Source organism: Drosophila erecta, unplaced genomic scaffold, assembly GCF_003286155.1.
Source record: "Drosophila erecta strain 14021-0224.00,06,07 unplaced genomic scaffold, DereRS2 tig00000021-arrow-pilon, whole genome shotgun sequence".
Classification (NCBI taxonomy): domain Eukaryota; kingdom Metazoa; phylum Arthropoda; class Insecta; order Diptera; family Drosophilidae; genus Drosophila; species Drosophila erecta.
Genome location: NW_020825198.1, coordinates 4,692,698 through 4,704,978, shown reverse-complemented (window position 1 = coordinate 4,704,978; position 12,281 = coordinate 4,692,698). Strand labels below are relative to the sequence as shown.

General features: G+C 43.0%; 1 protein-coding gene across 1 annotated transcript; it reads left to right on the top strand.

Annotated features, from left to right (window-relative positions):
* Positions 1-2,567: 2,567 nt before the first annotated feature.
* LOC6544843 (POU domain protein CF1A) lies at positions 2,568-5,989 on the top strand. Its single transcript, XM_001971497.3, is given in 1 exon segment — positions 2,568-5,989. A coding segment is annotated over 1 exon segment (2,151 nt). The 5' UTR covers positions 2,568-3,315; the 3' UTR covers positions 5,467-5,989.
* The last annotated feature ends 6,292 nt before the right edge of the window (positions 5,990-12,281 follow it).

The following is a 12,281-nucleotide window of genomic DNA, read 5'->3' as shown; positions in this document are numbered from 1 at the left end:
CGCGATAAACAAAGCGATCAAGAGCAGACCAGTTTATATCTCTTGATTCGGAAATTATGGCACTTTAATTACCAAAGCAGACGTTGAGGTTTTCGGCTCATGCCTCACTCACACTCGTTTGGCGGGCGAGATGGCAAATTAATGCAAAATAAGAAAGAAAATTATGCTAATAATTATAAACAAGTGCGCCCCGAAAACGAGGTGTGAGATAGAGACAGCCAGCCAGAGAGGGAGACGGGTAGCTGGTGCGAGTAGATGGCCATATAAAAATGCAGCCGAAATGCTAATCGAGCTCATTATCATCCAAATCAACGGCGCCGTGGTTTCGCGGCCGCCACGAGAGATCTTCCATTCATAAACGCAGCTCTTAGTTGTATATATATTTTTCATCCTCATTTTTTTCACCATCGTATCGTTTTTTATTTACTCGCATGCGGCGCATAATTATGCAACAAGTCCTTTGCTGGCCACAAAAACCAAAAACGCGGCGCGTGCGCATTTAGCATATGGACAAAAAACGAAAAGCTGAAAAAAAAGTGACAGATTCACCGAGGGAGGATGGCCAGCAGAAACAGGATTTTTCCTTCGCTTCGACATTTGAAATTTAAATGCCAGTTTTTTTACTAACTCGCTGTTTGTTATTTAGCGCCGCCACCTAATTATCATGTAAATTTTTGTCTAAGGACCAACAATGACTGTGACTTTATTTTGTCACTGAGTTTTTTGTTTTTTTGGGTTGGAAACGGTTGGCTTATTAATTATGCCCAAGTGCGTGGCCAAAGGATATGGTCATGGACAAAAAAAGTCAACAAATTTCATGCAAATACGCCTCAGCTTGTCTGGCTTGCGTCTGCTCGGCTGGATGACCTTAGTTTGCATAATTTTTTGATTGAGCTCTTGACCTGCCTCAAAAGGGGTACACAACTATGCTAAGAATTTTGTGGTGGGTGCTAATGGGATTGAGAAATTGTGTGGCATAATATAGTAAAAAAGAGGTTGGTTTTTGTAATTTCAAACATTTTGTGCATTAATTTAGGGCGACTAGTGAGTGAAATAGAATTAAGTAATTTGTCTTTAATTTAGAAACGCGAATTCCGTTGATTAAGCTACTATCATTTCATTTTTATAGGCGTTTTACGACAATTGGCTTTCAAAGCGATGTATTTTTTGTTTGTGTCCAGAGTTTCATTCATTCATTGTTTAAGGAAACATAAGCTCTTTCTGATAATTTCCATTCGATTCTTCCCATTGTCCCCTAACGCTCCACTAAATCAAAAACCTTAAAACTGCACTTCCAGAAACAAAAGTCGGTATTCCAATGATTATTTTAACGTTTTTAAGCTATGCAAATTGCTCGCGAGTTTTGCATGAATTTCGCAAACCGACCAAAGAATCAATGAAACTGACGGATGAAGTGAATCAATATCTTTTGTCCAGGAAACATAATTTAACTGTAAACTAGTCAAAACACACTCACAAACACAATAAGCCAAAGAAAGATATTAAAGTGCAAAAGAAAGGTGTGTTTTATGTTGGCAAGCAAACGAAACTTATATGCATATGAAAAGAAAAACGATAAAATATTCACCGGTAATATGGTTACATTTGCATTCCAAAATGTTAAATACTAATTAATACTACCCAATAAGTTGTTAGGAATTTATGGTTATTTGAACAAAACTTCACTTTCTTAAAATCGTATTGATTAGAATCTCATAACTTAAAAAACAAACATTCCCAATTTAACACATTTCTTGAACATTTACTAGGGCACAGTCTATATAACGAATATTTTCAGAGGATTGGATTGTGCAGATCCAAGTGTAATATTCAATTTAAGATAATCAAATATTATCTCGGCAAATAACGTTTATGTATTATTACTATGCACTCTTTTTGTGCAAATAGTCGTGTTAACAGCACACTGATAAATAGGTAAATATTTGAACGCTTTATTTGTTTAATTCTCTTGCTTAGTAATATGTTCTCCAAATCGCAATGGCAACCAATCCAGATTTCCCCCTCCCAAACACACACACACACACACACACACTCACAAAGCTAAGGGAAAAGTTGTCTGGCCAAGGAGCTGCAAGGAACTGAAACAAAGCTCCCCGAATGGGAGAGAGAAGTCCTGGACGGAAAAGCTCCAACTGGGAGATGGCACCATGTGTAATCCCTGTGTTCCCGATAGCTGGACGAAGCTCGAGGAAATCGAGAGATGCGCCGTCGCCGTTCGTATCGTCTCTCGCCCTCTCTCGCTCGCACTGGGCACTGGGCAATTAAAAATGTCACTCTGCATGGGAATGCATTGAGGGAACTTCGTAGAGCCGGCTCTGGTATTATTTTTTTTCAGCTCTTCAATTTTTTTTTCTTTGGTTTTGGGGGCGTAACGCTGGAATACAGCGAACCCAATAGAGCGCAAGTCTCCCTTCCAGTTGCTTGGCTAAGCGTCTATCTCGCTTGCCGCACCAATGGCGGTGCTGCTCGCACCCATGGAACGCTGGAAGGCCAGCAGACAAACTGGTTTCGCTCGCCGGGGTGTGTGTGCGTACTGGGCTCGCCTGTGTGCGTAATCGTATCTGTGTGACGAGCCGCCGAGCGTCGAGAGCGCTCAACGTAGAGCTGCGGTGCGAGACATGACGTTAGTTCACTTCGATAGCTCTACGAGTCTGCACGTGAATTTTCCCTGGGCTCTCGGCTGTCTTGACTGCTCAAAATCTCACAACACACAATCTCAAATCTCAATCGGCAGCGAATCGGTCAACCAACCAACCAACTAACCAACCCAGCAGAAACACACATTCGAAATCTCAATCTGTATCTGAATAACAGAGTTCTGCGTTCTGACCACTGAGTTCTATCGATGATTTAAAGCGAAAAATCGCCCACAAAAGTGCCAAGTGTTAGAAGTGCTAAATGAAATAAATAAATAAATAACCAAATAAAACGCAGTTAGCCCCACGCTAGTCAAGCTAAATAAACGTGTTAACCCAAGCAAATTGCCGTCGGATTTTTTACTTAACCCAAAGCTGAAATAAACTTGTTGAGCGCGCTCGAGGGCCACGCCCCCCCCAAAAAAAAAAAAAAACCGTCGACCCTAAAAAAAGAAAATAAGCGATATAGAATATTTTTGCGCCTGCCACGTTGCCCGTAAAAGACGTCAAGACGGTTGCCTCACGGTTCGAGTGGAATGAGCATAGGGACCCTGGTCTTCCTTTCGATCGATCGGTGTACAAAGTCGTTAAACTGAGCCCCAACTTGGAGCCCTACCCCGCCAGCGTGGAGGGCCTGAACAGCCCCAGAGCGGTGGGGATGGCCGCGACCTCGTACATGACGCCGCCGAGCGGTGATCTGGACATGGCCCTCGGAGGCGGTGGCTATCACACCTCGTCGCCGCGTTCGGCGGCGGATGCCGGTGAGATGAAGTACATGCAGCACCATCATCATCATCATGCCGCCGCCGCGGCAGCTGCCCACCATCAGTTGCCCTCGTCGCCATCGCCCAATGGCCAGGGCAATGGTGGCGGTCTGGGATTGGGTCCCGGTTCCGGGTTGGGCTCATGGAGTGCCCTACATCCCGATCCGTGGATGCAAACCCATCATACGCACCATCTGCCCGCCGCCGCTGCCGTTGCCTCGGCCGCCGATACCGTCAAGCAGGAGATGTCGCATCTCTCGCAGCAGACGCGCATCCAACAGGGCATGGCCTCGCCCCATGCCGCCTGGCACGCCCCCCATGCGGGACACTATGCGCCCACGGGCGGATCACCGTTGCAGTACCATCATGCCATGAACGGAATGCTCCATCATCCGGCCCATGCGGCAGCAGCGGCCCATCATCAGAGTGTGGCGCCACTGCATCATGCGCTGCGCGGGGAATCCCCACAGCTGCACATACATCATCACATGGGCGGCGGCGACCGGGATGCCATAAGCGGCGGCGAGGAGGACACCCCCACGTCCGACGATCTGGAGGCCTTTGCCAAGCAGTTCAAGCAGCGCCGCATCAAGCTGGGCTTCACCCAGGCCGATGTGGGCCTGGCACTGGGCACTCTCTATGGCAATGTCTTCTCGCAGACGACCATCTGCCGATTCGAGGCACTGCAGCTGAGCTTCAAGAACATGTGCAAGCTGAAGCCGCTGCTGCAGAAGTGGCTGGAGGAGGCGGACTCCACAACGGGCTCACCCACGTCCATTGACAAGATCGCCGCTCAGGGGCGTAAGCGTAAGAAACGCACCAGCATCGAGGTGAGCGTGAAGGGGGCACTGGAGCAGCACTTCCACAAGCAGCCGAAGCCATCCGCCCAGGAGATAACCTCGCTGGCCGACTCCTTGCAGCTGGAGAAGGAGGTGGTGCGCGTATGGTTCTGCAATCGGCGGCAGAAGGAGAAGCGCATGACGCCGCCAAATACGCTCGGCGGCGACATGATGGACGGCATGCCGCCGGGCCATATGCATCACGGTGGCTACCATCCGCATCACGATATGCACGGCAGTCCGATGGGCACACACTCCCACTCGCACAGCCCGCCCATGCTGAGCCCACAGAATATGCAATCCTCGGCGGTAGCGGCGCATCAGTTGGCGGCCCACTAGCAATCAGAAATCCAGGAGTCGAACTCAGCTGCAGCTGCGTCCACTCCTGCATCCCTCAATAGTCTAAGCCAGCAGCAACAGCAGCAGCAACAGCAGCAGCAGCAGCAGCAACACCAGCAACAGCAGCAGCATCAGCAGCAGCAGCAGCACACACCGAATACGCCATCCTCCAGTGCGGGATCATCGGCTACGATGACCAGCCAGGTGATGTCGCCGCAAAGTCCGCTGGGCAGCTCCTCTGCTGGCAATCAGGCTAACAACAATAACAACAATAATAACAACAATAGCAGCACCAACAATAACAATAACAACAACAACAACAACAACGAGGAGCAAGTTAAACACCACCAGCAGCAACAGCAACAACAGCAGGCCTCCAGCATAGCAGCCGCTGCAGCAGCCGCCATGTACATGGATCCCATGCGCTACCAGCATCCGCACCACCCGCATCCGCATCCGCACCAGCATCCGCACCTGAATCCCGCCCACCATCCGCACCTGTTCCACACGAGCGATCAGCTGCAGCACTCGCAGCAGCAGACCGTCGGCGGCACCAGCAGCAATTCGCAACTGTCACCGGGTGCCGGCAGCAACAGTGGACTGCCGCTACAGCCGCCCAGCTCGGCCTCGCCGGCCGGATCCGCATCCTCGGTGCTCGGTGGCCATCTCAATCTGAATCCGCTGCACCAGCACCACCACTATCAGCACCACCATCACCAGCAGCACCACCACCACCAGCAGCAGCAGCAGCAGCTGCACGCCCGCCGCCTCTTCGAGTTGAGTCTGCAGTTTGGAGCGGCGGCGGCACCGGGAGCGGTACGGCACTTCAATAGCTTTGGCGGGGCGGGCGGAGCGGGTGGGGAATAGCATTCGTCGGCCGCCTGGTTTGGCTATGAGTCCTCCTAGGACTCGGCGTCGAACGGGTGGCCGCAATTCAAGCGGGAGCAGCCCTAGAATCGTACAGTCGAACTTCTCTAACGCGAACTTAGTTGGTTCGATTCGAATGATCCCAGCAGTAGCTATCTAAAATTGAACTAGCTATGCAAGTTTTAGAATACTTCGTAAGTCGAAAGAATATATTTGGAATTTTTCTTTAACTCAATTTTCAATTTCTGTGGTGTTTTGTAGTTTTTTTGAAATTCCGAACTACGATTTCACAGTTTTCTTTAAATCTGTTACTAAATTTAGCGACGGAAAAAATTATCTAAAACATGTATATTTTAACGAAATTTAAACAATATGTACCAGTTTGAGATCCACGTTAGACAAGCTCGACTGTATTCAGATCTTTAAAGAATAGAAATAAGATGAGGTCCGTCGATGAGGTTGAGAAATCATCTTTTTTACCAGTGCATTAATCTGTGTTAAACTTCAGCTTAAATAGGAGCAGGGAGTGGAGGAGATGGGGAGGCTGCCATCCACCATTTTAGTTTGTTTGAAAGTTTGAAAAACTTGCTTAAATTAAATCAAATTAACTAAATTAAAATCTAAACGAGAATTTCCTTTGTATAAAAGCGAAAGAAACACGCAATTCAAATCAAACGTGAAACCAAGTGATGTTGTTTTAACCTAAAAACTAAATGCTAAAAAATTAAACTAAATGAAAAACTAGTTAAAAGTGCGACCCAAGTGTTAAAGAAACCAAAAAAGACAAGCAAAGAAAACAAATTCCTCAGCTGCTCTCCATAAGCAAGGTAAATGTTTCCATGCCCAAAAGTCCACAAAATATTTTTTCGTTCAACACTTTGTCGCCGTTTAGATCAAGTAAAAAAGGCTCAATGAAAACGCAGGCAGCAGTAGGAGAACTCGGTGGGTTCTAGATAGGGTTTAGGTTCTTAAGCAAGCCGTGTTTATATATATTATATATATATAGCCAGTAGATTGTACTCTAAAAACTCTATAAACAAACAGAACGTAAAACACAAAAAGAAAAACGTAGAATTTAACGCGCGGCGAAGTAAACAAAAATACGAGATGAAGAAGGATTAAGTAAAATATGAGAAAAAAAACCCAAAACATCTGTAAATAAAAACTTACAGTTAAGTCATATTTTTTAGCTTTAAATGCAATTGTAGATTTTTTAATAAGCCCCCTAAGAAAAAAATCATAAAAATACAACCACAAGCGAAAAAAAAAACAACATTTACAAAATATAAATTTTAATTTTTAGGCGGTAATTTTTAATGAATAGGCACGTGAAGTTTAGTTACTTAGTACTGTACTTTCTATATAAGCAAGGAAATCGAATGGAAAACGAAAAAGAATATAGCTAATTCTTAAAATTTAAAGAAACCAATAATAATCAAATACCACAAATGCTAAATTGTAATATATAAATTGATGTACATTAAAACAAAAGGCAAACTAAATGCTAAACAACAAACTTGAAATTATTTCAACAACAAAAATAAACGAAAATTGTGTAAAAAACTCCTCTTTGTGTTTTTTGATATACGTTTACATTTTAGTCCACCTTTTCTATTTTCTTATATACAAAACTAAGAAAACACAAACCCTATCTTTTGGTGTAACTTTATATTTTAGAACTTAACGAAGTTTTTGTTTAGTGTACTTTGTTTTGGTATGTTGAAAACTATGCTGTAAGAGCGAGAGAAGCGAAGCCGAATATTTAAGATTAAGCCATGCCCTCAACTGTATAATAAATTATATAGACGTACATATTATATGCAACAGCAAAGTCAACAAAGCGGTGCATTTCCACCCACACACACAGACACACATCCACACCGAGGAAAACCAGAAGAAAAAACTGAAAAGCAACAAAAAAACTCTTAAAAAACAAATAAAAAAGAATATTATTCGAAAAAAAGCATCGTCCTTTTATTATTATTTAATTAGCGTCATCATTAATTTGCATTTACTTTCGTCTGCTTTTTTGTTCCGAAGTTTATGAGTCGTTGGTTTTGACAGTTTTACAGGAGTTTTACGGCCACCTTTTGCAGATTCTGGTTACGATAGGGCGTTTATATCGATGAAATCGCGATAATTGCGTGTATTATTAATTTCGTTTGTTTGCTTAAAGTGTTCGGAAAGCCATTAAATAATTAAGTGGGCACATTATAATGCGATTGCCTACGTCAGAGAGCGAGCAATTGGCAATTAACTAAGAACACCCCTCGCAAATCGAGTTATTCCGCTCGTTAATGAAAGTTGCCATTAAAAAGCGTGGCATTTCGTGAAATTACCCTTTTATAAGGCCTTAAGTGCTTCTGGAAGTACTTGATGGATCTCTGTTTGTCCCTGGTCAATGCACAATCGTTGAAAACAAAAATACCGACGTCAATCGGCAGGCGATTAAAGTGACAATTTGCCAGATTTACGCGGTTAACTTAATTTTAAATCTTACGCAACTCTGTTGGAGTTTGTAAGTGTAATTTCATTTACAGAAATCATTCAAAACTTTCCATATGCACCTATAAAATATCAGTACCTTTTAAAGATGTTCTTAAATTTCACATCATTTAAGTGGTTTCCAAATTACTTCACGAACTCCGAAAATGAAAAACAAATTCATAAAATACCATTAAATTCGTCCCATTCCATTTGCACATTGCCCCCTGGCCAACTCATTGCCATCTAATGTGCTGCACGCTTTTAACATTTAATTCATAATTTAAATGCATATTTCATTGGATGCTGATTAAAAATTTTGTGCCGAAATGATATTGGTTAGTAATTCTGCATAAAAATTGCATCAGCCTGTAAATATATACATATGTACATATAACCCGAGCCCTCACTCGCTTTTGTGTGCGAAATAAATTCGCATAATTGAAAGCCAGTTTTAGACTTAAATATATAAACAACGACTGCCCCAAAAACAATATAAATAACAATAACAGTAACAAACAACAAATAATAACAATAATATATATTATACAGAAGCGCAAGTGCAATGATTTTTATTTATGCGACGGCAATAATGCCGTTTAAACAAAACAAAAATGCCAGTTGTTGTTTCTGTTGAAATTGAACTCTTGGCGCGCGTGGTTTATAATGTTTTCAATAAAGCGTACGGCAAATGGAAAATGGAAAATAAAAATGAAAATTATATTTTCCGCACCATACTAAGCAAAAACACCCACGCGATGCGCTTCATGCACTTGAACAATATAATATCGACAGTATTATATTATCCACCCATATAATTATTCTCTATGCTCTCTTAATTATTTTCTAACAAAAAGGAAAAAAAAGAAATAATAGACGGCGAAATGAAATGAAATTTAATGGGGAAACAACATGGCTGCCCACAAGCCTATTTATACGTTTATCTATTGCCACCTGCCATTTTGGGGTAGTTGAACACACACAACAACACACACCCACTCGTGTAGATGAAACCTGCCCCTCGGGCTATATAAACTTGTATATGGAAAACGGGAAGGAAAGGTTTTTAATGGTCATGTGCTGGTTGAAGTGCGCTTTAAGAATTTATGGGATTTTCGGAGGATTGTCCAAGAGAAATTGGGGAAATTCCTCACTGATTAATCATGGCTAATGGATTTGCGGTATTTAAATGTGAGGTAATGTGAGCTATTTCTATATTATTACTTATTACATATTATATATAATATATAACAGCAGTTTTACAGTTTCTTAATAGAAATCGGAGAATGCTGATTAATCTACCTAATGGCCTATTTTAATATGCGGATATATCTTTATTTTCCCCTCTGCCTAATGAAAATTATACTACCATTTTATAGTCACTCCACAGTTAAAAAGCACATTCCGCATTATTCGATGATAAAGAAAAGCCACTAATCTACGAGGGCAAATTGTAGTTTTCATTGGTTTTAATGGTGCCGTGCGTGCAAAGTGCGACAGCGGTGGCAACACCCCCTACACACCCTCCCCTATACGTATATATATATATATATATAAACCCCGACCATATCTATAGAAGGAAACAGAGGCAGAAACCCCTCCTCGAGGCAAATACCGACATTTTCATTATTATTTCGAGTGGAGTTGGTTGGGTTTTTATTATTTCGCGTGGCAAAGCAACACGCCGCCTGCTTTTGTACATTTCACTGTGTGTGCTTTTTGGGCTGCGTGCATACAACCGTGTCAATAATTACCCGTGGGACTGACACGACCAACGAGAATCATTCAAATGTTGCAAAGGCAGCAGAAGCGGCAGCAGCAGCACCACCAGCGCTCCACTAACAATGGCTAAAAACAAAAGCCACAGCGGCAGCAGCAGCAGCTGAGAGACACTGAAGCTGGTGAGCCGGCAGCAGAAGTTGGTAACGGAGAATCGGGCCACAATGGTCTCGGGCATATTGCCATTGTGGCAGTACTGCCGCAACTCCGGCAAAATGGCTGACTCTAGTCAAAGTCACCCGAAAGCCAACTGACGAACTGGCCGACTGACCATCGCACAGGAGCGGATTATCTACGCGTTTTGTCCGGGCTTAAAACTTGCAAATTCCACTTTGATATACTCCTTACCATTTACAAGCTAATCAATATCATATTATAATGCTTGTCAATTTATTCATATCAACATTTATAATATTAAACATATGTGCTCAAACAAGTTTACATTCTTCCAGGAATTAAGTTATATTATTTTATTATTATATATTATATTATATTATTATATTACATATTATTTTATTTGAACTTAATAATACATAGTAGTCTGTTGGCCTTAATTTACCACATGTTTATATGCGTTGTAATAAGTTTAAAATCATATTCCGTTTCTAATTATTTAAAGAGATTCTTTTCAGCCCCCCAAAGTGTCAAAATCCGCTCCTGTGATTGGGCCGCACTTTCTGTCGGTGTGACTTTGGCTTTTGGCTCCGGCTGGGCGACTTTTCCACTGCCATTCGGAGTGTCGGGGATTCACTGCTCATTATCTATGCTTCCTTTGGGAATTTTCATTTTCTTTTTCCGCGCTCCTCTGTTTTTTTAGGTTTTTTTTTTTTGTATTTTCAGAGCTCTGGACGTGTGCGTTCGTGTGCGACATTTCTGCAAAGGAAAACAAAAGAAAAGACGAATGAACAGCACTATCCGGATGGGAAGTGCTACGTATTGCGTATATTAAGTTATATAGGTGTACTTGGATATTCTTGTTTCGTTCCGAGGCAAATCAGTGCGTTTGGTATTGTAAAACCTTGCGCTAATTACAAAATTTATTGCCTCTTAACGGAGCCCTCGAAAACGTAAGTCAAGAGCGTTGGAAATTCTTTTTAACTACCCACAAAAAATGAGATGTATGTATACGTAGAATGTGAGATACTCCCACCAGCGAATTAAGCTGTGACTGCGTGCAAAGTGCATTCGAAACAAGCCACAAATTGGGATGAGGCAGGTGAAGGTGGTGCAGGTGGTGGTGGTGGTGGTGGTGCTGAAGGTGGTTCTGTGGTGCGGGGGCAGCTATTGCCATTCGACACCTTCGACAGCGGAGCACCTACGGCGCTGGATCAGCAGACACCTAGACAAATAATGCGGGCACTCCATATATGGAAGATCATATTGATAGATTTAAGTGAGCTTCAGGAACATCAAGGGGACGTTTAAGAGGTTTGGAGGAAATGGGGAGATTTATTAGGCAATCTTTTCCCTATCACTACATTAAACTAGTGAAAGGTAAAGTTTTAAAAACGTTTGCATACATCTGCTTATAAAGTGAAGTCCTGCAGAAATACCAAGCTAAAATATAACCGCTATCACCCATGGAGTTCAATTGAAAATGTGAAACATTTCTGTACAACAAATCGTTTTATAATATATATTGTTTTTTGGTAGCGCCTAGTATCTTTTTTGCAGCACTTAGAATTCCATAAATTTCGATTATGATTCCTCGGAGCTTCGCCAACTCTTCGGTCAAACCTCGCAGTCATCTGCGACTAACAGACAAACATCTCTCTAATAAGCAAACGCAATTGATGGCTGAACCATGACATTGTCGCCGATCTGCGGTCCCCGCGGATCGCCATTTACGTCTCGTGTGCAGTCGCAGTCTTGGCCAAAACTGTTGAAAACGCGCGGGTTATTAATGGCTTTATAAGCTGCTGCCGTTGCTGCTACACCTCGATCCGCACTTGCGGGGAGCTGCATTTGGCAAGCAAATTGGCAGCAGTAGTAGCCACTAGTTCGCTTGTTGGCAAAGAGAAGTCCAATCCGGAGTCCGTGTTGCCAAGACCCCCGCGATCGAGCTGCGCAGTGTCAAAGCCAACCACTTTGCGTTGTGTTTAAGTTTATTTTTCTTTGAGTTTTTTGTGCCGCTGTTATTGGCAATATGTGGTGCTGCTCTTTTCGCTGCTGTTTGCACACATTTTTAACGTATAAATAAAAAGGCTAATGGGTGGGGTGGCTGGCGCGCAGATAGAGCCAAACTCTGGGCCACCCTGGCCCGTCTCTCAAAACCAATTCGAACTATAAAAGCGATATGGGAAAAAACTGTGTTCTCACACACAATTTGCAGACAGTCGCAGACGTTGCTTGACATTTGGCCAAACGTCTGTCGGCCAAAACCGGCAACAAGGTCGCCCAGCGCTCAAGATAGCTATCTAAACGCAAATAGGAGGCGCGTGCACTGGGAGAAATGAGCGTGAAAGGGGGCTGATATGTCTCGCTATTGGTGGATACTATAGCAGGGCAATGTATAACTTATTTACAGAATTTTACATCTTGAATTGCTTACA